Below are 27621 nucleotides of genomic sequence, written 5' to 3'. Positions count from 1 at the left end.
TTTGTATGCCTCCCTAATTGTTCCACGTAGTGTCATGATTGTGGCACTGGTTTCCTGGTCAGTGCCTTTGGGCCATCCCCCCCATGCTTATGATTCTACAGATGGTCTTCTCAGTAGCAACCCCAGGACCTCCCTTTGGTAGCAGCCACCTCCTGCTTTGCAAATACCTCCTGCCACAAGCCACCTTTCTGTGTATTTACTGTGACTCCCCCTAAGCCTCAGCTAAACTGGAAAATGGGACAGTGCTCACACTCACCCCATGCCCTTTGCTTATGCTATTCCACTTACCCGAAACACATTCTCTCTTATCTCTACTGAAACAACTTATCTCCCAAAGTCCCTCTCAAATTCTGCATCCTCCAAGAAGTTTTGCCTGATGCTCCCAAATTAAATGCGATCTCCTTTCTGAACCTAGTGGGATCTTATTTGCACCCCTCCTATCACTATCATATTGTGATAGCTATTATCATATTATTATAGTTGTTTCCATGCATGCCTTACCCATCTAGCATCCATGGACTAGCTGACTAGGTTCTTTTTTTTTTTTTTTTTTAAGTTTTTATTTACTTATTTGAGAGAGAGAGAGAGAGCGGGAGGGAATGAGTGGGGGAGGGACAGAGTGAGAGGGGGACTGAAGGGGCTCTGTGCTGACAGCAGAGAGCCTGATGCGGGGCTCGGACCCACTAACTGAGATCATGACCTGAGCTGAAGTCAGAGGCTTAACTGACTGAGCCACCCAGGCGCCCCTGGACTAGGTTTTAAAATGCTTGTCTCCTCCAACTGTCTGTCTTGCATTGGTCCATACAGCAGACACTGACAAGCATTGGCTATCAAATGTCTCCTGACTTTTATTTTGAGAATTCTGAATGCCATGTGGTCCACATTCTGAACTATAGTGTTCTTGCTATATACCAAAGAAGCAGGATAACATGGAAAAAGGATGGGCCATGGACATTTTCCATCTTATTTATGAAGAAGGGAAAATGAGAAGGACGTTAGATTCAGAACAACAATCTGTTCAGAGGTGGGCAGCAGGATAGTATAGTGACGTAAACTACAGCTCTGGAGTCAGACTGCCTAGGTCTAACTGCCTGGAATTGCCTAGAATCCTGACTGTAACACTTACTAGCTCCGAGATGTTGGGCACATTAGCTAACCTCATTACCTAACCTCTCTAACTCTCAACTTCCCATCAGTAAAACAAACTGTTGATTGTTATAATCCCCATAATGTGTTTGTAGATAATCTATGTAATGCATTGTGTCTGATGCATAGTAGAATTTAATAAACATTCTCTATTATTGTTGTTGTCGCTGTTGCTGTTAGTAACACTGGGGCTAACTAAAATGAGCTCTTTGGGAGGAGAAAAATTGGGAAATAAAGTTGTGTGACCAAATGTTTTTATCCAAATATCTCAAGGAGATTATAATAGCAGCTACAAACCATGGGCACTTCTCTGGCCAAATGTCCACCCAGGCAAGAGGCTAACCCAGGGCAGCCTGCAGTATGCCCACATGACTACACCCACCAGAGGCCTCTGCCTGCTGTGGCTTCGTTCCACTTCTTAGGCGACTTAACTTCTCTGGGTCTCAGTTTTACATCTGTGAAATGGGGTGAAAATAACAATAGCAATAGCCACTTTCTAAATTACTGGGTTGTTGTGTATACCCATTGAAATAATATTTGTGAAAGTGCTTTGTAAACCTTACGACACTGTACATGTACGGCACTAATTGGAAAACAAATACATTTCTGAAGTTTTACATATAGATTCATATGGTTGTAATGCAAAACAGATTTAAATAATTTGGGCAATCCAGAATGAGTGCCTTAAATGTTAAATTCTGTAATGTGAGTAATTAATGTCCTCCTGTCCCATTTGTCTTGAAAAGCCAACTTGTTCCCACTGTATTTTCTTAGAGACCTCCTCATTTTTTTTGCCAGTGGACACAGCACCCTTTGTGTGACTCTGTGATATACAACACACAAGAGAGTGGGACACTTACCAAGCCCCTTCATGGCCTTCCTCAGGGTTTGGGCATCTTCGGTGGCACTGAATCCTGAAGCAGCTTTGACGGTGCCTCCTTTGGATGCCTGAGCACACAGAGAAAGATGTGACTGAGAGCCATCATCTCATTCAGCACACACCTGCTGAGCACCTACCATGGGTCAGACACTATTCTAGCTGCTGGGGATATGGCAGTGAGCGTGACAGATGAAGCAAAATTAAACTACTGGGACTACGCCGAAATAAAAAGCTTTTGCACAGTGAAGGAAACCACCAATAAAACAAAGCCACAACCCACTGAATGGGAGAAGATATTTGCAAATGATATGTCTATTAAGAGGTTAATATCCAAAAAAATACATTGTTTATTCAACTCAACACCAAAAAAAAAAAAAAACAAAAAAACAAAAAACAAAAACAGAACACCAATAAATCCAATTAAAAATGGGCAGAAGACATGAATAGACATTTTCCCAAATAAGACATATGTATGGCCAACAAACACAAGAAAAGATGCTCAACATCACTCATCATTAGGAAAATGCAAATCAAAACCAAAACAAGCTATCACCTCACACCTATCAGAATGGCTAAAATTAAGAACACAAGAAACAACAAGTGTTGGTGAGGATGTAGAGAAAAAGGAACCCTCATTGCTGCTGGTGAAATGCAAACTGGTGCAGCCCCTGTGGAAGATAGTTCGGAGGTTCTTCAAAAAAGTAAAAATATAACTACCATATGATCCAGTAATTCCACTACTGGTATTTATCCAAAGACTGAGAATATTAATTGAAAAAGATATATGCACCCTATGTTTACTGCAGCATTATTTACAATAGCCAAGATATGGAATCAACCCAAGTGTCCATCCATATAGATGAATGGATAAAAAAGATGTGGTATATATAATGCAATGGAATGTTACTCAGCTATAAAAAAGGAATGAAATCTTGCCATTTGCAGCATGGATCTAGACAGTATTATGTTAAGTAAGTCAGTCAGAGAAAGACAAATACTATAGATGCCACTCACATGTGGAATTTAAGAAACAAAACAAATGAATGAACAAAAAAACAATCTTAACTCTAGAGAACCAACTGATGGTTACCAAAGGGGGGGGGATGGGGGAAATAGGTGAAGGGGATTAAGAGTACTCTTATTATTATGAGTACTGAGTAAAGAATTGTTGAATCACTATATTGTACACCTGAAACAAATGTAACACTGTATGTTAATTATACTGGAATTTTTTAAAAATAAATACATAAAAAATAAAAATTAGCCTGACCCTCTTCAAATAAAAATTAAAAACTAAAAACATCAGCAAACAAAACATAGGCTAACGGCCAGTAGGGACCATCTCAGTTGGATTATGATTTAGAGATAATTTACTGATTAAGATCAAGGTGCCCTGGATATTGTGAATGTAGTTACTGATGTATTTATATGTGATTTATGTGGTGGAAGGTAGTGTAGAGAAATACATATAACTAAATATAAAAAATAAATAAGTAGTTGTGGAAATTCAGTGACAGGGTATAAAACACAGAAAACTAAGGTAAAACTAGGGAGGTGGGAAGGAAAACAATGCAAACCTTAAGAGCCTGTGTAGTTGTTAGAGGGAAGCCATAGATTTTTCTGCACAGAAGCCAAAGTAAGAGGGAATTGTAATCGGCAATGAGACTCACTGGGTCTATAAAAGGAAAAGAGACCAGTTGTCCAAGAAACGCCCAGCTTCTCTTTGTACTGAGTTTACAGAGAGGACATCTGCATTACTAGAGCTCTCTGGGCTCCCTGATTTAGCAGTAGGGGGTAGAATCAAACTAGCTTTGGTTTTAAATATATCTTTCCCTCTGTGTCTGACACTAAGCATTATAAAGGCCTTTAGCAACCTATGTTTTGATATTCTGAATTCTGTTTTCTTCTCTTTAAAAATGACCTAATTAGGGTGCCTCGGTGGCTCAGCTGGTTAAATGTCTGACTCTTGGTTTCGGCTCAGGTCATGATCTCATAGTTTGTGGGTACGGGTCCTGCATCAGACTCCGTACTGATGGTGCAGAGCCTGCTTCAGATATTCTCTCTTCCAGTTGCTCTGCTACTCTCCCACTTGCTCTCTCTCTCTCAAAATAAATAAATGCAATAATTTTTAAATGACCTAATTACTCATAACAGCACTAAAATTGTTCTGCCTCATCTCCTTTCCTTTAGTTAATCTGTCAGGTGTCTGCCATTATGGTGTGCATTTGATTGGCTTAGAATGCAATGGAGAAGGATCTAAGTGATATTCTTTTTTTTTAATTAAAAAATGTATATTTATTTATTTTGAGAGAGAGAGCATGCATGCAAGCAGGGGAGGGGCAGAGAAAGAGGGAAAGAGAAAAAGAATCCCAAGCAAGACGTGGGGCTCTAACTCATGAACCATGAGATCATGACCTGAGCCAAACCCAAGAGTCAGCCTCTCAACGGAATGAGCCACCCAGGCAACCCTAAGTGATATTCTTGGTGCCCAGATGTCAATAGAGTTTACACTGAGATAAATACCTTCCTTTGTCCTTAGCTGGTGCTATGTGCTCTTAAGATGCTAAGAGCTCACAAGCTGAGGGTAAGAAGAGATAGCCAAGGCTAAATTTAGGGCTCAGGTCACATAGTAAGTCTAGTTTTCCTGACTTTCCTGATAATGCCCCTTTTGTTAAATGGTGGTAGGATGTTATGGTGATGGGAGGCAATAGAACAGGGAGATGATATGAATTACTGCAAAGGGAGAAGGGTATTACATCTCATATAAGCCTTGGTTAAAATGTACCCATAGCCTTGTGCCCATGATCCAGTAAAATCTAATATTCACGGAGACAGTTCTGTCTCTTCTACATCACTCTGGGGGTCACAAACACTACAAAGGGAATTCTAATATTGGGGGAGATTTCATTTGTGGGTACTTTGCAAAGGGGACACCGTCGGCTACAGTGAGAGGTAGTAAAGCTTAGTAGGAGGGACACAGACATCGGAGTGGGGATAGACCTGGCTTTGAGTCTTGGCTTCAACCCTTTCTAGCTATGTTGTCTATAGGGGAAGTTTTATTTTTCTCACCTGCACATTAAGAATAATGATATCTACTCACACAGTTGTTGTAATAATGAAGCCGAATAATATAACAAAGCACTTAGCACAGAGTCCAGCAAACAGAATACCCTAAAACAAAAACCCAAACTCAATGGCTATCATCATCACCACTATTATTAAATATGACTTAGGGGCGCCTGGGTGGCTCAGTCGGTTAAGTGGCCGACTTCGGCTCAGGTCATGATCTCGAGGTCCGTGAGTTCGAGCCCCGCATCGGGCTCTGTGCTGACAGCTCGGAGCCTGGAACCTGTTTCAGATTCTGTGTCTCCCTCTCTCTGACCCTCCCCCGTTCATGCTCTGTCTCTCTCTGTCTCAAAAATAAATAAACGTTAAAAAAAAATATGACTTCAACAACATCTCTACAGTAAATAGAAGAGTGAGATTCTTCTATCTATTTCTGACAATATCTCTTAACGTAAGCTTATGTGGCAATGATACCAAAGCAAAATCCAGAATCGAGCATCTGTACAGGTAGCAAAAACAGTGTAGAATATATCTAAGGCTCTCTGATGATTTAACTTGATCCAAAGATACAACATCGACCATCTAAAAGGATAGAGGCGGTGCCTGGGTGGCTCAGTCAGTTAAGTGTTCGACTTCAGCTCAGGTCATGATCTCACAGTCGTGAGTTCAAGCCCTTCATCCAGCTCTATGCTGACAGCTCAAAGCCTAGAGCCTGCTTTGGATTCTGTGTCTCCCTCTCTCTCTGCCTCTCCCCCACTGCGCTCTGTCTCTGTCAAAAAAAATGAATAAACATTAAAAAATTAAAAAAAAAAATAAAGGAATAAAAGATTTTTATGCCCTTAGGGTGGTTCTCTAGTAAGTCAGACTTTGATCACTGTGGCTCACATCAAGTCCATCCAAAGGCCTTAGGTACCAGAGAGTGTGGGCCTTATCTGCTGAAAATCCAAACTTTCACCTACTATATTTATCTAGATATCTAGGTAAAATGCTAGATGTATTAGATATCTAATATAATCAGTATCTAATACTTAGTCACCTCCCTCTATACACCTGACAGAGGGAAGTAGAAATCAATGAAATTAACTTCCTTGGGCACTATTACAGGCTGAATTGTAACCTCCCCAAAAGATATGTTGAAGTCCTAACCCCAGTATCTCGGAATGTATCCTTATTTGGAAATAGGGTCATTGCAGATGTAATTAATTAAATTAAGATGAGGTCATTCTGGAGTAGGGTGAGTCCCTAATCCAACATGATTGGTGTCCTTATAAGAAGGAGGCATGAAAGAAAAGAAAAGAAAAGAAAAGAAAAGGAAAGGAAAGGAAAGGAAAGGAAAGGAAAGGAAAGAAAGAAAGAAAGAAAGAAAGAAAGAAAGAAAGAAAGAAAGAAAGAAAGAAAGAAAGAAAGAAAGAAAGAAAGAAAGAAAGAAAGAACGAACCATGGGCACCTGGGTGGCTCAGCTGGTTAGGCATCCAACTTCGGCTCAGGTCATAATCTCATGGCTCGTGAGTTTAAGCCCCACATTGGGCTCTGTGCTGACAGCTCAGAGCCTGGAGCCTGCTTCGGATTCTGTGTCCACCTCTCTCCCTGCCCCTTGCCTACTCATGCTCGCTCTCTCTCTCTCTCACAAAAATAAGTAGACATAAAAAAAATAAAAGATTAAAAAAAAAAGAAGACGGCACATGACGACACGCACAGGAGTTAAGCAGCAGAAAGCCAAAGGATGCCTAAGACTGCCAGCAAACCACCAGAAGCTAGAAAGAGGCAAGGAAGGAGTTCCCTACAGGTTTTAGAGGGATCCTGGCCATGGCAACACCTTGATTTTGGGTTTCTGGCCTCCAGAACTGTGAGACATCCAATTTCTATTATTTTAAGCCACCCAGTTTGTAGGACTTTGTTATGGCAGCCCTAGGATATGAATACAGGTACTTTAATTCTTCTAGTGTGTATCAGTAGCAACAAGCAAACTGGTGATTTGCTGTCAAAATTCCAACATGGCCTAACTTAGCCGCTGGCTCCACTATGAGACAGCTTTCCGAGTGAAATACTCCACAGAGTTCTTTTGGAGCTTCAGTATTGAAAAAATTCTGGATGGTGCCCAAACTCTGCAGTCGACTTTAACACAAACTGCATTGCTGAGGGACGTTACTGTGGGATTAAAACTAATATCTAACAAGATGAATCGATGGAGGGATTTGCAAAGATGTTTCAGCTTATCAATTAACATTCCTAGTGACTCATTCTTCCCGGAAAAAGATAAGCTGAGAAAATTTGTTCTGGTTAGCCCTAAAGTCACTGTATTGATCAAATTCCTAAGGCATAATGTACTATTATCCGTTCTGGGAAGCCAAAGGAGTCTCAGGAGGGATTCTTGTGGCAGCAAAGGAAACAGGGGTGATGTAGGAAAGAATAACAAAAATGAGCACCTAGAAACAGGTGTTAGATCACAATCAATGAAATATTATTCAGTTATTACAATAATCAGGAAGGTAATAATGTCAAAAACTGGAATACAATACACTGGAATATTGTAGGTTCACAACCTCCTCAGGAGCTTTCTGGGTATAATCTGAAACCTAGCCCCACAGGCAGAGGTCAGGCAGAGACTGAAGAAAGAGGCAGGCCACTCCACGTCTGTAGGTGGCCCTTTTAACATTAGCAAAAGGAACTTACATATGAGGCTCGTCTTGGGCTGCAGCAAGACAAACTGATCCCTGCACTCATCCTCCAAATCTTAAAACTTTATAAAGAGGTCCTAAATGGGCTCAGTCACATACACTGTGCAGCTGTCTTCAACACATTGCCATCTCAGGGCTATATCCTTGGAGCAGCCTCTGGGAGCATAAGTGGGACCCACATTCCAAAAGCAGGGGAAGGAGTGAGGAGCCTTCGATTGGCCAGGTCCAGCTTATGGGTCAGTCAGTGGTCATGTCTTTTTTGAAGATGATCCCCCAACAAATACTAATCAGCAATAAAAAAGGAATCAAGGAACAAACTGCTGATACTTACAGCAACAAGGATGGATTGCCAAAAATATAACACCCAGCAAAAGAAGCCAGACGTAAAAGAGTACATATTCTATGATGCCATTGATAGAATGCTCTAGAACAGTTGAAGCTAATCTATGGTAATAACAATCAGAAGAGAGGTTACATTTCTGGGGTGGAGTGGAAGTAGCATGGGAACTGACTCAGAAGAGCATAAATGAACTTCCTGGAGTGAGGAAATGTTCTAGCTTCTTTAAAAAAAAAAAGTTTATTTATTTATTTTGAGGGGAGGGAGGGCATGAGCAGGGGAGGGGCAGAGAGACAGGGAGATAGAGAGAATTCCAAGCAGGCTCTGCACTAACAGCACAGATCTATGCAGAGTTCAGTCCTACAAACCGTGAGATCATGACCCAAGTTGAAATCAAGAGTTGGATGTTTAAGCGACTGAGCCACCCAGGTGCCCCTGTTCTATCTATCTTGATAGAGGAGTAGGTTATATGGTCCATATATTTGTCAAAACTCATCTACAAGTAACCTTAAGAGTGGTGCATTTCACTATATGTAAATTAAACATTTTAAAAATCTTTTAAATATTTGAATACGGTAGCTTAAAAAAAATTTTTTTTAACGTTTATTTATTTTTGAGACAGAGAGAGACAGAGCATGAACAGGGGAGGGTCAGAGAGAGAGGGAGGCACAGAATCTGATACAGGCTCCAGGCTCTGAGCAGTCAGCACAGAGCCCAACATGGGACTCGAACTCATGGACCTCGAGATCATGACCTGAGCCAAAGTCAGACGCTTAACCGACTGAGCCACCCAGGTGCCCCTGGTAGCTTTTAAAATATATTTTCAGAGCACCTGGGTGGCTCAGTCAGTTGAGCATTCAACTTCATCTCAGGTCATGACCTCATGGTTCGTGGGTTCTAGCCCCGCATCACGCTCTGCACTGACAGCTCAGAGCTTGGAAGCCTGCTTTGGATTCTGTGTCTCGCTCTCTCTCTGCCCCTCCCCACCTTATGCTCTCTCTCTCAAAAATAAAATAGATAAACACAAAAACATTTTGTTTTTAGAAATGTATCATATGGTCATTGTAGAGATTTGGGAAATTAAAAAAAAAGAATTAAGAAGAAAATTAAAACAGCCATAATTCCACCATCTAGAATAAATGATTTGAACATGCCACAAAATATAATATAAACATGTTAGCAAAGTGAAGATTATAATGAATACATAATTGTTATTTATGCTTATTACTACTGTTTGAAAATTATTACACATGTGAGTAGGGTCTAAAATAAAATGATGGACAACAATTGGGAATTACAATATTGTGACTATGTTGTGTTTTTCCTACTCTTTAAAAAATCTTTTATCTGTCCAATAAATAACAGCGATGATGGAAAACAGGCCCTAGGAGGAAAGATGAGAACAATTGAGGTAATTTTCCTCGAGTGGAAAGCACACTAAAAGGTCACTTGGTTACAGGCTTTGCATATCGGAAGCCTGTGAGCTTACTGCAGACAGAAAGACTGTCCCATTAACTTTGAGTCCCCTGAGCCAAGTACCACATCTGGCACAAAGTCAGGACACCGTAAAACTTTCTTTTTTTAAATTTTTAATGTTTATTTATTTCTGAGAGAGAGATAGAGAGCAAGTGGGGGAGGGGCAGAGAGGTAGGAAGACACAGAATCTGAAGCAGGCTCCAGGTTCTGAGCTGTCAGCAAAGAGCGGGGCTCGAACCCACCAACGGCAAGATCATGACCTGAGCCAAAGTCAGACGCTTAACCGACTGAGCCATCCAGGCACCCCTAAAGGAAATGAATTTTAAAATAATGCATAGAGATTTGGAGTAGATATGAGCAAGGTTTTGACTGTCAGGGATGATGAAGAAAATTGTAGAATGTCTAATGTAAAACAATGTTATGAGTCTATTACCAGTTGTTCAAGATAGTTTACACGTCTAACTTCCTAAAGGAGGCCATTTAACGCTGGTGGAAGCTCTGGGCCTCTCCAGGTGTAAGATTCTATTGCTATTATTTCTGCTGAGAAGACCAGGAACCAGAACCACCTGCCTGTTCAGATAACCTTATTTGGGTGGGAGAAGGAGAGCAGATGGCCAGCCTCAGGGAGAGCCCATTTGCAGCTAGGAGGCTCAGCTTCCACAACAGCATTGAACTTTGTGGAACTCTCAAAGGGATCCAATTCCCTGCCTGTCCCAAAGATCAGATAATGAAACTCTGAGGAGTCCAGTCACAGCCAAAAACAGGAGGCAGATGACAAGACCATATGGCTAACAAACACCCTTGATAAGCCTGATGAGGTTACACCAAAATGTGAATGGCACTTGTCTCCCAAAGGTAGAACCTGTGGGGTTTTTATTTTTCTTTTTTATTTCCAGAAAATTCCTAAAATGAACATGTAGTACCCCCGCAGAGATAAAACTACAACTTATTTCTGTATCTCAGGATGTCAGACAGATTAAATGGATTATCTTTTGAATTAATTTTCAGGGTCAAATTACTCACCACCCCTGAAAGAAATTAAAATAGTGCTTAAAAAAAAAAAAAAGGAAAGAAAGAAACTGCCTTTTCATTTCCTTCTCTCTCCCCTCTGTTAAGCAAACAATCCTCTGTAAAGTCAACAGTCCCTGCATACACATCCTGTACCTGTCTGTGCCTGGCACCAGGTAGGGTGAGGCACTCCCCAACTTACCATGGCCGTGACTCTAGATCAGGATCAGAGTTCAGTCACCCAAGCAGAAGTTCCTCTGTGATAAAAGCAGAGGGGAAATTACTGTGATGAGAGATGTAGCATTAAAATCATTAAACAGGATAACTTGTAGTTTACACAAAGTTAAACAATTAGGAAATAGCATCCACTTTCATCAGAAGGCCAGCTGTTGATTAGCCAAAGATAGAAAGGTCAGGGTAATAATTAAAGACAAACTGCTCAAACAGGCAAATGTATCACTCCGACAAAATACTCCCTACCTGCTCTTCTGTTTGGAGATAACACATTACAGAAGTGATTGCTATGGTTTGTTAGGATGAGGTATATTACTTGTACTCAAGCCATACCTGGATTCTGAACCGTAAGCTCTAGTGGAGAAGAGGTGTCTCCTTGGAGAAAAGATAATCCAATTGCATTAGGGAGAAGTATCGCACTCCAACCCACACTCTGTGCGTGTGTGTATGTGTGTGTGCGTGTGTGTGATGGCCAGTGGCCCAGCCAACATTAGGCTTGTCATTTCCAGATGACCTCTCCCTGCCGCTATCTCAGGACGTACAGGTGCTTCTTCCCTATACACTCAGCTTTGTGCTTGGTTCTCTTCAGCAAGGTCGCTCAGATCTTCACACATGTACTCAGTCATTCAAAAGGCAAGGAGGGCCTTGATTGTAGGCTACGAGTCCTGGCCTCATGATAGATAGGCAGGTCTCTGAGGGATAGGCCAACTGACTTCCTGTTTCCATATCTGAGTCCTATGGGAAAGGTTTCTTTCCTAAGCATTTTGTTAGCTTCCTGATCCTCAAAAGAATCATCCTGGAACCATAAGCATGGGCATCATCTGGGAGCAGTCTCAGGCCCCCACTCCACACCTACTGCCAGAATCTGCACTTTAACAAAATTCCCCCAATACCTGTCTGCACAGTAGTTTGAAAAGCATTGGCCTAGATCGCCCTACCAAGCAGCACTTTTCAATTATTCCCTGAGAATAACTAAATCCTGCTTAACCCATTTTATTACCAATTGAGTCAGGTCTGTTCACCTTCACTTCTTATCTTGCAGCTCTCCTGAGGCTCAGCTCCATTCTTCCTTGTCTCCCATCACTCACTGCACACTTCCCTTATAGCTACATAGGGGCTCAATTCCTTCCTGAGGGGAATGCCAACTTCTTCTGGGGCACAGCCTGAGCAAAGGTGCAGAGGAGGGAATGAGCAGTGGCCTCAGGGACAACGAAGAGATGAGGCTGCTGGAGCAGAGGTCTCATTTGAGGGAAGGTTCAGAGATAAGGTTGGAAAAGCAGGTGGGGATTGATTAGGCAAGGCCTCCTATGCCCAACTGAGGAGTCAGACTTGATCTGTAGGTAATGGTAGTAAAATAGTGGAAAGGTTTTGGTTTTTGCAGAGAAATGATATAACAAAAGGCATGCTTCAGCAAGGCTCTATTCTACAGGGTAGACAGGAGTGAGAGGAAGGTCAGGAAATCTTGAGAAAGCACTAAGGAACAGACAGACAGAGTTAGAGGCCTGGGCAGGGTGTGGCACCTGGAACAGGATATATATGGAAAATATTTGGAAGAAATTCTGTACTGGATTTTGTGGCTCACGGTCTATATGAATTTATTCATTCAATCACCAAACTTTCATAAAGTATCTCTATATTCTAGGCACTATTCTAGTTGACAGAGATAATATAGCGAATAAGACAAAGAATGTGACTTCAAGGAGCTTTCAAGGAAAGACAGATGACAAACAAATAAATAGGATAATTTCAGATCAGTAAGATGAAAATACAACGGGACAATGCTATAGAACAGGGATCAGCAAACCACAGCTCATGGGCCAAATCTGGTTTTTGTATGGCCTACAGGTTAAGAATGGTTTTTACATTTTCAGTGGGGGACAAAAAGTTAAAAGAATAATATTTCATGACACATGAACATAATATAAAATTCAAATCTCAGTGTTCATAAATACTTACTGGGGCGTGGTCACACCCATTTATTTACATATTATCTATGGCTGCTTTCAGGCTATAGTGAGAGTTTGTGACAGACTACATGGCTCATAGAGCTGAAGATATTTAATACCTGGCCCTTCACAGAAAAAGTTTGCTGAATCCTGGGTTGGAAGATGATGTGATCAGGTTACTGAGAAGGAGCTAGCCTGGACAGGGTGACCAGGGATGTCATCTTCAAGATGATGATACTTGAGCTAAGACCTGAATGAGGAGAAGAGGCTCACTATTCAAAGTGCTCGAGGAGAACTATTGCAGGCAGAAGAAACAGTTAATGCAAAGGCCCTGAGGCAGCAGCGAAGTTACTGTGTTAGAGGAATGAGCAAAAGCATCATGAACAAGGACCAGAGTGGCATGAGATGGGGTTGGAGTAGAGACAAGACTATGTATAGGGGACAGGAAGGGGTATTTCTTGTCTGTCCAGAATGTGCCAGGGGAAGCTATGAGCAGGGCTCTTTGAAGCTTAGCCTCAAATTTGTCTGGAGGTCTTGTTTCATATCCTATGAATAATCAAAATGTGCCCATATCTCTCATTAAGTATAATTTATATGTGAGTTGGATTGAGCTTCTGCTAATCTGTGGACAACCTAGCAGACCCAGATATAAGAAGCAAGTGCCCTCCCTTTGTTTCTATGGGGTTTGAGAATTAAGGTAGTCCTCCCTTATCTGTGGTTTTGCTCAATCACAGTCCAGAGGTCATTCTCCTGCCATCACGTCAGTGGTAGCTTAATGCTACTTCACTGCCTACATCATCCACCTCACTTCATCTCATCACGTAGACACTTTATCATCTCACATCATCACAAGAAGAAGGGTAAGTACAGTACAACCAGATATTTTTCAAGGAGGATCACATTCATGTAACTTTTATTACAGTATATCAACATAATTGTTTTAATTTAACATTAGTTCTTGCTGTTAATCTCTTACTGTGCCTAATTTATAAGTTAAACTTTATCATAGGGTCTGTATGTATAGGAAAAACCAGCATATATAGGGATCCACACTACCTGTGGTTTTAGGCATCTGCTGGGGTTCTTGGAATGTATCCCCTGTGGATAAGGGGGAACTATTGTAATTGCAGTGAGGAAGGGGGCAGGGAAGGGAAACACCTCTTCAAAAAGCCAGCCTTTAATATAAATACTTCCAGTCCTTCTGACCACAGCAAGAGGTGGAAAAAATGCTTGAGCAAAACCTTATGGAAATACTGAGAGCCATTATTCAATGAGCTAGAAAAAATTTACTAAAGGAAAAAAAATGTATCATACTTGAAAACAGGGTACTTTTAGCCAGACAATCTATTTTGAAACTTGGACAGCACACAGCATAAGTCCATTTACATAGAGACAGCTGTTGTATATTTATTATTCACTAGTACCAAACGAGTTTCTCAGTCGATTATAGAAATGAATGCAGAAATGGTACCCCTTGATTCTGTCATTAGATATCAGAAAATATGTGTAAAGTGAACCCACACAAATGCTCACTAGCATGTCTGGCACCTGTGGGGTGTGAGTAACTCTCCGCAAGGATGGGCGGGGAGCAGAAAGGAGGGGAAGGAATCAGTTTCCCCTGGTACAGAATAGTTGCGGGCCTCTTCCTAACAGCACAAGATGATCAGCTCCCAAAGAATGCCAGGCCCTTCTTCCCCGAGCTCAACCTCTAAAAGTCCTCCCACATTTTCCTCCAGCCCACAGAGCCAAGGACCCTTTACAGGAACCCTTTCCTGCCTCAGCTTCCTTGATTCACTCATTCAGTCTCTCTGAAGGCCAGCCTGCAAGTCCATAAACTGCAAGTCCATATCACCAGGTTCACAAGGACTCAGACTTAGTGTTGGGGTTTTAAAAGCTTCTTTGCTGCTCATAGGCGGGGCAAAATAATTGGTAACTGTGCTGCAGTTTTAGTAAAAAGGCAAACCCTGAGGTTCGGGGCATGGCTCAAATGACCTTCCACCTTGAGGACTCTTCAAGATGGAAAGATGAAGACTGAAGGGGCCATATGTTAGTGATACCTGAAAAAAATCTAAGGGTCATACACTATCTGGGTGGGAAACTGCAATTTCTTTATAATTATCTGAACTCTACAACTAGGGCTCATGATAGGGCCCCTGAAATTTTTAAGACATCGTTTCAGAGCAACTGAAAGAAAGCTGGGAACTAAACATAAGAGACCTATCCCCGGAGGGGCGTCTGGGTGGGTCAGTCAGTTAAACGTCTGATTCAGCTCAGGCTGGGATCTCAGGGCTCATGAGTTTGAGCCCTGCATTGAGCTTTCTGCTCTCGGCACAGAGCCCACCTCAGAGTCTCTTCCCCTCTCTCTCTCTGCCCCTCCCCCGCACTCTCTCAAACACAAATAAACGTTAAAAGAACAATAAGGAAGAGACCTATCCCAAGAGCAGTTACGTAAGGGAACACTAATTCCTAAATGAGTTCAACTTACTTCAGGAAAGATTACAAAAATTTGCAGAAGTAATTTATGATGGGTTCCTAATGAAAAATTAGATATGTCGAGAACGGATCCATATAGTTTTCTGCTTGGAAGTACGAAAGGAAATTATTACACCATCCCACAAACTGCCCTATTGTATCAACTGCCAGATTCTTATGTCCTTACGGCAGATGCAGGTGCATGGAACAAGGATCTCTGATTTCATGTAATATTTCAGTAGGCCGTTCATGGGGACAGCAGTGTGGTGGATTCCTCCCGCTCACCCACAATTTGGAAAACAGGCAAATCAGTTTCCTGAGCATTAGACTAGCAAAATGAGCAAATAACCATCACAACAAAGATATGCAAATTTATTTCGATGAGAAAAAATGGCTCCTGCACAAAAGCCGGCTTGCTGAAAGTATTAGCCTTTTTAAACAAAGACTGTGTCCATAGGCAATGCAAATGCCACACAAAATCCTGAGAGGCTTGGGGCGCCTGGGTGGCTCAGTCGGTTAAATGTCCGACTTCGGCCCAGGTCATGATCTTGCAGTTTGTGAGTTTGAGCCCCGGGTCAGGCTCTGTGCTGACAGCTCGGAGCCTGGAGCCTGCTTCAGATTCTGTGTCTCCCTCTCTCTCTGCCCCTCCCCAGCTCATGCTCACGCTCTGTCTCTGTCAAAAACAAATAAACTTAAAAAAAAAAAAAATAGAGTATTCAAAAAAAAAAAATCCTGAGAGGCTTACTCTGAAATATTCATCAAAGCCCTGTACTGAGGAAAGGGTGGCTTGGCCTTAGGAACCAATGGTCCAGAATCAGGTATCTCCCCCTGCTCTGTTACAGATCTAATACCCTTTGCTCTGATTCCGTGATTGCAAAGCAACCCCTGGACTAGAGTTTGGCTTCCCATGTGGACCTGTCTTCAAAGTACAGGGTATTTCTAAGTAACAATTATATTTCTCAATGTAATAAATAAATTATCAGCATGTGTGTGTCTGCATTTGACGGCATGTGTGTGGTGGGCCTGTAAATATGAACCTGCCCCTGAGAGTTGAACCCTTTCTTAGTGTGCTGATGAATAAAATTGCTCTGGTCTTGCTGGATGTGGCACAGTGACGAACTCACCCCAGTGCCGGATGCTCCCCTTGAGACCCCACCTTAACTCGGTGGCCTCCATTCAGATTCGTGACATTGACCCAGGTCCCAGGACAGGCAACCAGAACGTCCATTATGAAGGGATTTGCTGTCCTTGTGGCACATTCTTACTGAATCCCTCTCTTCCCTGGAAGATCACATGCGAGTGAGTCACTCATCATTTTTCTATGGTACGCGGTTTCATTTTACATGCCACAGGATGACAAAATTAAACTTCTAGTCTGGGGATTTGTGAAGGGTGTGACTGGGCCCCGCCCGAGCACTAAGGGCTTTCAAAACTGTCCATGAAATAGGAAAATGAATGTAACCCTTTTCCCTTGGAACTTAGATCCTTCTAAAGTTAAAGGGAGTCTTGTTGCCATGATGGGGTTTGAGTCTGGAGAAATAAGAATTTTCAAACATTTAATCAAAAACAAAGTGTGTTAAGCTAAATGAAGGCAGGTGAATTTGGAAACCTGTCTGCTAAGCAATCTCGAGGAAGAATCTATTCCAACCCAGGACCTGGCAAATAACTTACTCACATCTTTTGTCCAAATTTTAGCCACTTATTCACAGCACTGTGGGGGACAATAGTAATTTCAATCTGCAAATGATTTTAAAACACATGTTTTACATTGAATTTAAAACATCTCCACTCCTCCACCATTTCCACATCATGCCAAAGTCTATTAAAGTTTTTTCTCTACTCCAATGATTCCTTTGTCCAAAAGGCAGGGGGAAGGAGGGAAGGTACATTTATTAATACTCCTTTACATTATCTTAATTAATCTACCCAGTAACTTTTGCAGTCATGATTTTTTTTTAATGTTTGTTTATTTTTGAGAGAGAGACAGAGTGCGAGCAGGAAAGGGGCAAAGAGAGAGGCAGACACAGAATCTGAGCAGGGTCCAGGCTCTGAGCTGTCAGCACAGTGCCCGATGTGGGGCTCGAACACTTGAACCGAGAGATCATGACCCGAGCCAAAGTTGGACGCTTAACCGACTGAGCCACCCAGGTGTCCCTGGAGTCATGATTATTATCTCCACTTTACAATCCAGCTGGATGACATAATAATGAAAGCTGCCTATGGTGAGTTCTATATCGTATTAAGAGATAAGGTTAGAAAAATAAAAAGGCAGCTGAGATGGCCTAAGCGCTGGCTGGGAGACTGGCTGGGTCCTGTACTCTTAGTTCAATGCTTGCCTTGCTAAATGTCTCTGTACCTCACATAATACCTCAGTTTCCCCAGGCACAAGCTTCGAGTAGGGCACAATCAAACAAATTCTGATAAACTTTGTAAATGTGTAGCTCCCCTGCCTTGTTTCTCTGGGTAGTGTATTTAGCCTGCATAGTAAAAGGCTTCGGATTTTCCTAAGTGATTTTCTTCTTGTTATCTGAGCAACTCCCAGTCCCACCTGCGGACTGGACCTTTGGCATTCTCACTGGCTGGTCTTTTGTTGGTGGCAGTGTTTTTTTGTTTTCTCTAACTCTTACGCCTTTGACTTGCAAACAAACTGTTGGAACTCCCCTGGTCTCCGGGCAGTGAACATAGCAACAAGAAGTTGATGTACTGACAATGCTGATTATTGCTCATAATCATGGGACTTACATGATAGTTTCACTGATGTTTCATGCACATTTGTCCATTCATTCGTTCAATAAACATTATTGGAATGCTTGCCCCATTCCAGAGACCATTTTAGGTGCTAAAAGGCATATCTTAATTTCCACCTATATACCCTGCAGGCAGAAAATATCCCCTATGCTCTGCCTATTCAAGAGTAGTCTATCATTTAAAAAGAAATCCTGGAGGCTGCTAGAGATAATTCCATTGAACTTGCTTCCCATTGCAGGGACTCTCTACAAAAGGTTCCTGAATGGTCACCTCCAGCCTTTAGTCATCCTTCTTCTGGTCATGGGGCTCACCTGCCACGGGGTGGGCTCTGCCACTGCGGGTGGCTCAGCACCAGGAAAGCTAGCCTTGTATTCCTTACTTTGTGAATTGGAGCTAAAGAGACTTTATTTGTAGATAAATATTTATTGACCACTTAGTTATATTGAGTCCCTATGTGCTTTTATCCAAATGGTATCATTTTGCCCTTTCACTGTCCAGTGAACTGGGCCTGATAACGTGAGTTCAGAAAAGTTAAGCATAGTGCCTAAGATCATTTAAGTAGTAGGTGGTACGAGTTGTTTTTTCACAGATCTGCCTGACTCTAGAGACCTTTATATTATACCATGCCAAACGCACACAGGTGTGCATGTGTATATAGGCAGGTGGCAATGCTAGAAGCTTTTACAGTAACAATGGAATTAAAAATTTGAAATGTCACATTTTTGCTGGGCTAAGTGCTTTCTTGTTCTTTATATCTTTAACAAGCTGGATGCAAAACAAAATCAAACAAAACAAAGCAACAACAAAAATACTCCTCTCCTAGACTTATCTGGTGGAAACTAGCTACCCTTTGGCAGACAACTCCCAGTCCAAAGTGTTGTACAAGACTGTTGGCTATTTGGAGAGAAAGCACATTTCTAACCCACACGCCCCTGCCCAGTTCACCCACCCAGCCTCTCTGGTGTGAGAATAACTCAACACGGCTCTGTGATAACATCTCTCAGAGCAGACACATGGTCAAAGTGGTGTCATCCCTAGGGAGAGACATAAGGATTCCAACCAGACACCTTCTGTGTCCACCTTCCCCACCCCCCAGAGTCAGAGACGGATGCATCATGCTCTTAGAGTAGTCTTGAGTATCAAAGGAGGTTAGAAATAATGACCCCATTTTGTTATGTGTATCCTAATGCCAGCAATATTTTTAAAATTTTTAATGTTTATTTAATTTTGAAAGAGACAGAGAGACAGAGCACAAGTGGGAGAGGGGCAGAGAGAGAGAGAGGGAGACACAGAATCTGAAGCAGGCTCCAGACTCCGGGCTGTCAGCACAGAGCCTGACATAGGATGCTCAACCGACTGAGCCACCCAGACCCCCCCTAATGCCAGCAATATTAAGACTATCCAGTACATACCAGTAGAGAGAAAAAAGGAATGCCAGAAATAGCTCTTCTGGCTTACGCTATGAACCAAAAACATTACAGGCTTTCATTTAAAGCCTAAGATGGGTTTGGCACAGCTATGACATGTTTTCTCAAGCCCTAGATGGCAGTTACTTATGCTATGTGCTATGGCAGTGACTCTCTAGACCCAAAACAAGTATTTTTTCGATCTTCCAGAGTTGATTCTCCCCTATTTCAGGTCAAAATGTCCACCAAACCACAGGTGAGAGAGTAATTTCAAGGTTGAGATATAAGTGCCCAAAGAAAGCAGGAGCAGAAATGGGAGAAAACACTTGCCTCCAGAAAGAGCTCATTCCTGACAGTGTAGGACTGTCAGCATAGAGAAGACTTCAGAGAATGCCCAGCCCACCCCTTCAGTTTGCAGATGGGAAACAGCCCTGTCTACACGTAAGTCTGGCCTCTGGGTAATGTGCACGGTAATAATGGGTTGGGTTCTCTCTTCTGACCTGAGGTGGGCAGCACGGGTGCCCCCGAGGACAGGAGAATCCATGCCATCCTTCTGACAAGAGACAGAACAGGAAAGTCCACACTGAGGGTGGTATAGCCAGCCTCGTGGTCTAACTGCTAATTTTACATGATGGCCTTCAGACAGGCAGGAACTCTTCCTTCAAAGACCATGTCATATTTCTTCCATCACAAAGTGGCTGCAGCCTGGAGCCCAACCACTTGGGTTTATAACTCTCCTAAACACACTCATAGCTATTTGACCTGGGGCAAGTTATTATTTCTCTGCACTTCAGTTTCCTCATTAGTAACATGCAATTATTTTTTTCATGTTTATTTATTTTTGAGAGAGAGAGAGAGAGAGAGACAGAGACAGAGACAGAGACACAGAATCTGAAGCAGGCTCCAGGTTCTGAGCTCAAATTCACGAACCATGAGATCATGACCTGAGCTGAAGTCGGAGGCTTAACTGACTGAGCCACCCAGGTGCCCCAACATGGAATTAATAACAATAGTTACTTTATAGGGTTGTTGCAAAGATTAATCAAGTCATTACATCATATGAAATATTTAGAATGGTATACACATTATGTACTCAACAATGTAAGCTATTCTTTTTATTACTCTATTCTCTCCAAGTAACCTTTACTGCCACATCTACATATTCTAGCATTACCTGTATAGTGAGATGTGTAAGGTATGGGTTACTAACTCTACCCTTATTAAAAACACCTGAGAGGTACAGAGTTCAGCTTTCACGTCTACCGACACGTCAAACCAGATTTCCCGCATGTTTCCTTTGGTCACCAAGTCTGTGTGTGTCTGTCCTCTGACAAGATCATGGTCCTCACAGCTGTCTGAATTCTAAGATGGCACCCCCCCTGGACTCTGCTCACCAGATTTCTATCCTGGGCCCTCACTTTCCAGGGGTTGGAGGTGGTGATGAGGCAGAGGGCATACTAACTGTAGAGAAGCATGAGAGAGGGAAATTTAGGTCGGGATGGAAATGTTCCTTATCTCGACTGAGGCAATAGTACCCAGCTGTATGCATTCGTCAAAACTTACTGAATTCACCTCATACCTATTACGATGGCAACTATAAAAAACGCACACAGAGAAAAAAGTGTTGGTGAAGATGTGGAGAAATTGGGACACTTGCACACTATTGTAAGAATGTAAAACGGTACGGGGTGCCTGGGTGGCTCAGTCGGTTAAGCGGCCGACTTCGGCTCAGGTCACGATCTCTCAGTCCGTGAGTTCGAGCCCTGCGTCGGGCTCTGTGCTGACCGCTCAGAGCCTGGAGCCTGTTTCGGATTCTGTGTCTCTCTCTCTCTCTGACCCTCCCCCATTCATGCTCTGTCTCTGTCTCAAAAATACACTTGATCTTAGCCAAAAGGCCGAGAAGCGATCTCTGTCTCAAAAATAAATAAACGTTAAAAAAAAAAAATTAAGAATGTAAAACGGTACAGCGGTGCTTTGGTGGCTCAGTGAGTTGAGTGTCCGACTTCAGCTCTGGTCATGATCTTGCGGTTCATGGGTTCGAGCCCTGCACTGGGCTCAGTGCGGTCAGTGCGAAGCACACTTTGGATCCTCTGTTCCCCTCTCTCTCTGCCCCTCCCCTGCTCACACTCTCAAAAACTTAAAAAAAAAAAAAAAAAAAAAAAGAATGTGAAATGGTACAGCCACTGTGAAAATCAGTATAGCAGTTCCCCCCTCCCAAAATAAAAATAGAATAATTACCATAAGGTCCAGGAATTCCACTTCTGGGTATATATTCTAGATATATATACTTCTGGGTACATAGGTATTCAAAAGAACTGAAAAGCAGAACCTTGAAGAAATATTTGTATACCCATGTTCACAACAGCATTATTCACAGTAGCCAAAAGGTGGAACCACATGTAACCCATGTCTCAATTGACGGGTGGATGGATAAGCAAAATCTGGTACATATATACACAAAATGGAATATTATTCAGCCTTAAAGAGTAAGGAAATTTGGCATGTGCTACAACATTGATAAACCTTAAGGACATTGTGTTAAGTGAAATAAGCCAGTAATAAAAGTCATAAATACTATATAATTCCACTCATTTTAGGTGCTGAGAGAAGTCAGATTCATAAGACAGCAAGTAGAATGGCAGTGTCAGGTGGTGAAAGAAGGAAGGAATAAGAAGTTATAGTCTAGCAGGTACAAAGTTTCAGTTTAACAAAATGAAGAGTTCTGTGATTAGACAGTGGTGATGGTTGTAAAAACTGTCAATATGCTTAATGCTACTGAACTATATACACTTAAAATGGTCAAGATGGCAAATTTTATCCTATGTCTATTTTACCAAAATTTTTAAAAATAATTTTTTAAAATGTGAACTCTTAAAAAAAAACAAAACACCTCCTTAGGGGCACCTGGGCGGCTCGGTTGGTTAAGCATCCAACTTCAGTGCAGGTCATGATCCCACGGTTCATGGGTTTGAGCCCCACATCGGGCTCTGTGCTGACGGCTCGGAGCCTGGAGCCCACTTCAGATTCTGTTTCCCTCTTTCTCTTCTCCTCCCCTGCTCGTGCTCTCTCTCTTTCTCAAAAATAAACATTAAAAAAAGTTAAAAAAAAAACTCACTAAACTAACCAGTTAAGACCTGTGCATTTTATTGTATGTAAATTATACCTCAATAAAATAATATACATCTATACAGCTTAAGAGGCCAAGGTCTCAGCTTTGTATGCTGATAGTACCCTCTCAGGGCAAGCACGTTGCTCTTACCCTTCATTTAGCAATACCCACTTTTAAGGCAAAACCTCACTCTGGAACCTAAAATTCCATATAGCTTTTGAACAGCATCATGGGCAAAATCATGTCTCCTCAGGTATAACAACTATTTAAAGAGAAAATCTGGTCCTTGTGGTTAGGTTTTGCCAACAGGTTACATTATGTTTACTGACCCATTTTCAAAGTTATTTTGGAATCAGAGGACTTCAAGGAAAAGTGAATGGTCACTTTATTCCATGTTCCTTCTTCAGAAATACCAGAAATAAACTATTCCAGGCAAGTGAGAATCTGATGCAGAAACCGCAACTGGTCACAAGCTCCTGCACCGATCTCCAGTTCTGGTCTGTTCTAGCATCATGTTTTCATGTGTCCATCTACACTTGGGTCACCCCGGCCTCTCCTTATGAATCATAGTTCAGGCTGCCATGTCCCAAGACCCAGATTCCAAGGTCTTGGTATCTTTTCCTGTGTCAGCAAGCATGAGTCTTAGAGATAAGGCAAGAGGAGGACCTCTTCAGAAAAAAGAACCCTGAATCTAGCATCTACTCTTTCTCTTACACTCCTTCCCAGAGAACTAAAATCCACTCCATCTTTCTTTACAAAAGCCTTGCGATGCAGGAAGGGAACAGACATCTGGATCTGAATGAGAAACTGAAGCACAGGAAAGAAGGAGTCAGTGAGAAACCAGACATGCAGCCAGCCTCCGTGTTGTCTGGCTGGTTTTATTTATTTGTAGGTAGGAAAACAGAGTACAATGCAGCCCAATCCTTTCCTTATCAACACCACCACTTTTTGCCCAGGAGGGAAGAAAAACTCTCTTCCCAGATGAACAGAGAAAGCTTTGAGTTTTCCTTTGCAGATTTACAGTGGCTCAGCCTACGAGATCTGGAAGTGAGCAGAGAATAAACACTGCTCTCTTAAATGTCACATTTTCTCCTGTCACCTCCCATGCCCTGAAAATATGCAAGTTCTGGCTTTGTGGGCAGCTGACAGCCCCTGGAGCAGCCACTCCCTCGGTGGGCCAGGGCGGGGTTCTATTTCCAAATCTTGCCAGAATTCAAGCTGACTCTGGCAGAAGAATACAAAAACAGAACTGTTCAAATTCTTCCACAGTGGATTCTGATTCACATAGGGAACTTGCTATTTCTGACGTAGGCTCTCCCAATTTTTCATTAAAAACCCGATGAAGGCATGGGGAGGCGCAGGAAGAAACTCCTGGCAAAACTGAAAAGCCTAGGACTGACATGAGATTATGTCAGAAGCCAAGAGGAATAGAAACTAATTTAAGACAGATGGAGAGTGTGTGTATGTGCATGTATTTGTATGTGTGTGCATGATAGTGGGGAGATGGGTTATAACTCCCTATCAGCTCTGTCTGACAAGGGGATCCATCCAGAAAACCTCATCCCAGCCCACCAATCCGACTTGAGGAGTTGTGAGATGGGTCTGTTACTGACCCTATTCACCTCGAAATGAGCAAAGAGGTGTTAGGTGGACACAGTCGTGGCAAAATGGATGCAGGGAAAGGTGACCAATGAGAAGAACCTTCGCACAAATGCATGCTGGGAAGTGTATATCTATCTATATCTATCTATATCTATATGTGTAGATATAGATATGTTTATTTATTTATTTACTTATTTATTTATTTAGAGCATGTGATAGCAAGGGAGGGGCACAGAGAGAGAGAGAGAGAGAGAGAGAGAGAGAGGGAGAGAGAGAAAATCCTAAGCAGGTTCTGTGCTCAGTGCAGAGCCTGACTCAGGGCTCGATCATGACCTGAGCTGAAACCAAGAGCTGGACACTTAACTGACCGAACCACCCAGGTGCCCCTGAAACATATTTTATATATTTATATATTAAAATAGTACACGCACACACACACACACATAAACAAGGCTACAATCTTTATAATTATCTTCTTTTGACCTATTTCTTATGATATCTGATATTTATGAAAATTTCCATTTGTCCTCCAAATTTACAAGGGTATCCAAAGCCCAGCCAGCCATATGCTTGCTTGCTTTATTTATGTGTTTATAACATAATATTTGGATGTAATATTAAACCTTATTATTGGTTTAACCTGCTTTTTTGTTGTTGTTAAGTAGGCTCCATGCCCAGCATGGAGCCCAACACAGGGCTTGAACTCACAATCCTGAGATCAAGACCTGAGCTGAGATCAAGAGTCAGACCCTTAACCAACTGAGCCACCCAGGTGCCCCTAACTTGCTTTTTAGATTAGTTATAGGAACACTGAATCTTTCTCTCTTTTTTCAACTCATATCCCTCTTTGTGTATTATCTGTTGGCATTTTTCACCCATTTTTAGCATCTTAGTTCTTTACTAACATTTATAGAAATTATTATGTTATAAAATTTAATATTTTATATCTAAATGTATTATTAAGTATTTTACCAATTTAACATTATCCTTTTAATTCAGTACAGCCAAAACTTGGAAGAAAATTTTCAATCTATCTAGCCATTTTTTTCCTTTGTACTCCTCCCCCTTATTACTTCAGTAGTTGGAAGGTCTCTTTTTTGGTGAAAGATTGGTAACTGTTGAGCTTGGTGATGAATAGATACATTTTACTATTCTCTCACTCTGGTATATGATGGAAAACGTCCATAATAAAAACTTTCTTTAAAAGTATCTCTTGGAGTGCCTGGGTGGCTTAGTCGGTTGGAGTCTGAGTCAGTTCATGAGTTCAAGCCCTGCATCGGGCTCTGTGTTGACATCTCAGAACCTGGAGTCTGCTTCAGATTCTGTGTCTCCCCCTCTCTCTCTGTCCCTCCCCGACTCATGCTCTGTCTCTTTCTCTCTCTCAAAAATAAACATAAATAAATAAATAAAATTAAAATATAAATATTTATAGATAAGTTATACCTAAAATCACATCACTTTCTAATTACTCTACTACCTTTTATTATCATATATGTTCTTGTGATTACTTATGTCTATTTTGTCTGGAAACACAATATAATGGTGTACTACTACCTATTTCCAGTTCTAAATTCAGTGACGTAACATTGGTAACTTGAAATCAGTTATGTTGGCATTTATGCCAAAGAAATGGCCATAAATCAGGGTTTTCTTTCTTTGGAGGCCCACCTGTTCAGTTTATCTGCAAACTGCTGCCCTTACCATATCTTTCTGGTGGGGCAGGATTGGAATATGTTTGTAGGAATAACGCACCAGCTACTTGGGATCTTCCAGGGAAACTTTCTTAAATTGAATTCTAGCCCTTTCCAAACAGCCGTGCCTTTGGGTATTTTGGGGTGCATAGAAAAGAAGAGGTTGTGGCTAAGTTGAGTGGGTGGGAAACAAAATGAGTCATATAGTAAATGAGTTACTTTAACATCCTGGGCAGGAGTGCCCTCAATTGGAACATGAAAAGGGTGGAAGAAAAACTAGTAGAAATAAAATAAAGTGATTGTTCTAGCAATGGGAAAGAGATACTTTTATTCATTTTTTAAAAATGTTTATTTTTTTATATTGGAGAGAGAGGTGAGAGGGGTGGACAGAGGATCCAAAGCAGGCTCTGTGCTGACAGCAGGAAGCCTGTTGTGGGGCTCGAACTCATGAACCGTGAGACCATGACCTGAGCTGAAGTTGGATGCTTAACTGACTGACCCACCCAGGCGCCCGGGGAAAGAGATACTTAAAAAAAATTTTTTTTAACATTTATTTATTTATTTTTGGGAGCGAGACAGAACATGAGCAGGGGAGGGGCAGAGAGAGAGGCGGGACACAGATTCTGAAGCAGGCTCCAAGCTGTCAGCACAGAGCCTGACATAGGGCTCAAACTCACAGACGGCTAGATCATGACCTGAGCCGAAGTCAGATGCTTAACGGACTTAGCCACCCAGGCGCCCCTAATGTAATTTATTTACTCCTAAATTCATATAATTGAATTTTAAATAGTGACTATATTTAACCATCAGGTCACAAACCCCTGACAATTTAACAATCACTTCTAATAGGCTAATACAAGGACCTTCCAGCAGACCACTGGGAGATAGTAACGAAAGCAAGATATTTTTTTAAATTGTGGTAAAATATACATAACAACACTCATCATTTTAGCCAATTTTAAGTGTATAATTCAGTGGTATTAATTACATTCACAATGGCATGCAATCATCACCACTATCCATTTCCAGAACTTTTCCATCATCCCAAACAAAAATTCTGTACCTATTCAATAATAACTCCCCATGTCTCCTTTACCTCAGCCTCTGTTAACCATCATTCTACTTCTTGTCTCTGGATTTGGCTACTAGGTATCTCATATGTGGAACCATATCATATTCCACTGCTGTGTCTCGAGTATTTCACAACCATGTCTGGCCTGGAGGGAGGGCATGTGGGTGTCACTCCACCCTCTCACTTCCAAGGAATAAGCCTCCCACAGATTCACCAAACCACAGAAAATCTGGGGAATCCAGTCTGTCCAAATCACAGCCTCAGTGGGGAGACCCCAGGGCAGCTATAATAGGGAGCTAAAGAGAACCTGGAAAGAATAGAATGTTCCATGTGCACAATTAAAATCTCATTATGTTATCTTTTCAATAAATACCACACCAGTATTTCAATCTAAAAGAAGTTCATATAACTCAGCGTTTATGAAAGTGTGGTTTCCAGACCAATGTTACCATAAGCTGGGAACTTGTTAAAAGTGCACATTCTTGGACTCAATACCACACCTACAGAATCTACAACTCTGAGGGCAGGGCCCAGCAATATGGTTTTGAAGAAGCCCGCCAGGTGATTCTGATGCATTCTCAAACTTGAGAACTATTGCCCTACAGTAATGATTCTAGATTCCAACGACTGATGCTCAGAAAGGTCCTCAAAATGCTTCATGGTCATTCCTAAGTATAGATTCCCATTCGTGATCATACATCAAGCATAAGGGAATGGGGGTAAAAACAGGAAAAATTATAGCAATGAGGG

General features: G+C 41.8%; 1 protein-coding gene across 5 annotated transcripts in view; it reads right to left on the bottom strand.

Moving 5' to 3' along the window:
- Positions 1-27621, bottom strand: part of ANXA4 (annexin A4) — a 160855-nt gene that overhangs the window by 24902 nt on the left and 108332 nt on the right. For 4 of the 5 annotated variants that reach the window (XM_023251733.2, XM_045054334.1, XM_019827344.3 and 1 more), the window contains 2 exons: positions 10794-10848; positions 2007-2094 (listed from right to left, as the gene is read on the bottom strand). In XM_023251733.2, coding sequence (XP_023107501.2) covers positions 2007-2094; positions 10794-10796 — 91 coding nt within the window. In that variant the 5' untranslated portion in view covers positions 10797-10848. Of the gene's footprint in view, positions 1-2006; positions 2095-3603; positions 3702-10793; positions 10849-27621 lie in introns of all 5 variants that reach the window. The other variant, XM_045054335.1, reaches the window with a different exon arrangement.

Source organism: Felis catus, chromosome A3 (genome assembly GCF_018350175.1).
Source record: "Felis catus isolate Fca126 chromosome A3, F.catus_Fca126_mat1.0, whole genome shotgun sequence".
NCBI lineage: Eukaryota > Metazoa > Chordata > Mammalia > Carnivora > Felidae > Felis > Felis catus.
Note: the sequence above shows the minus strand (reverse complement) of the source record. Positions and strands in the feature narration are given on the sequence as shown.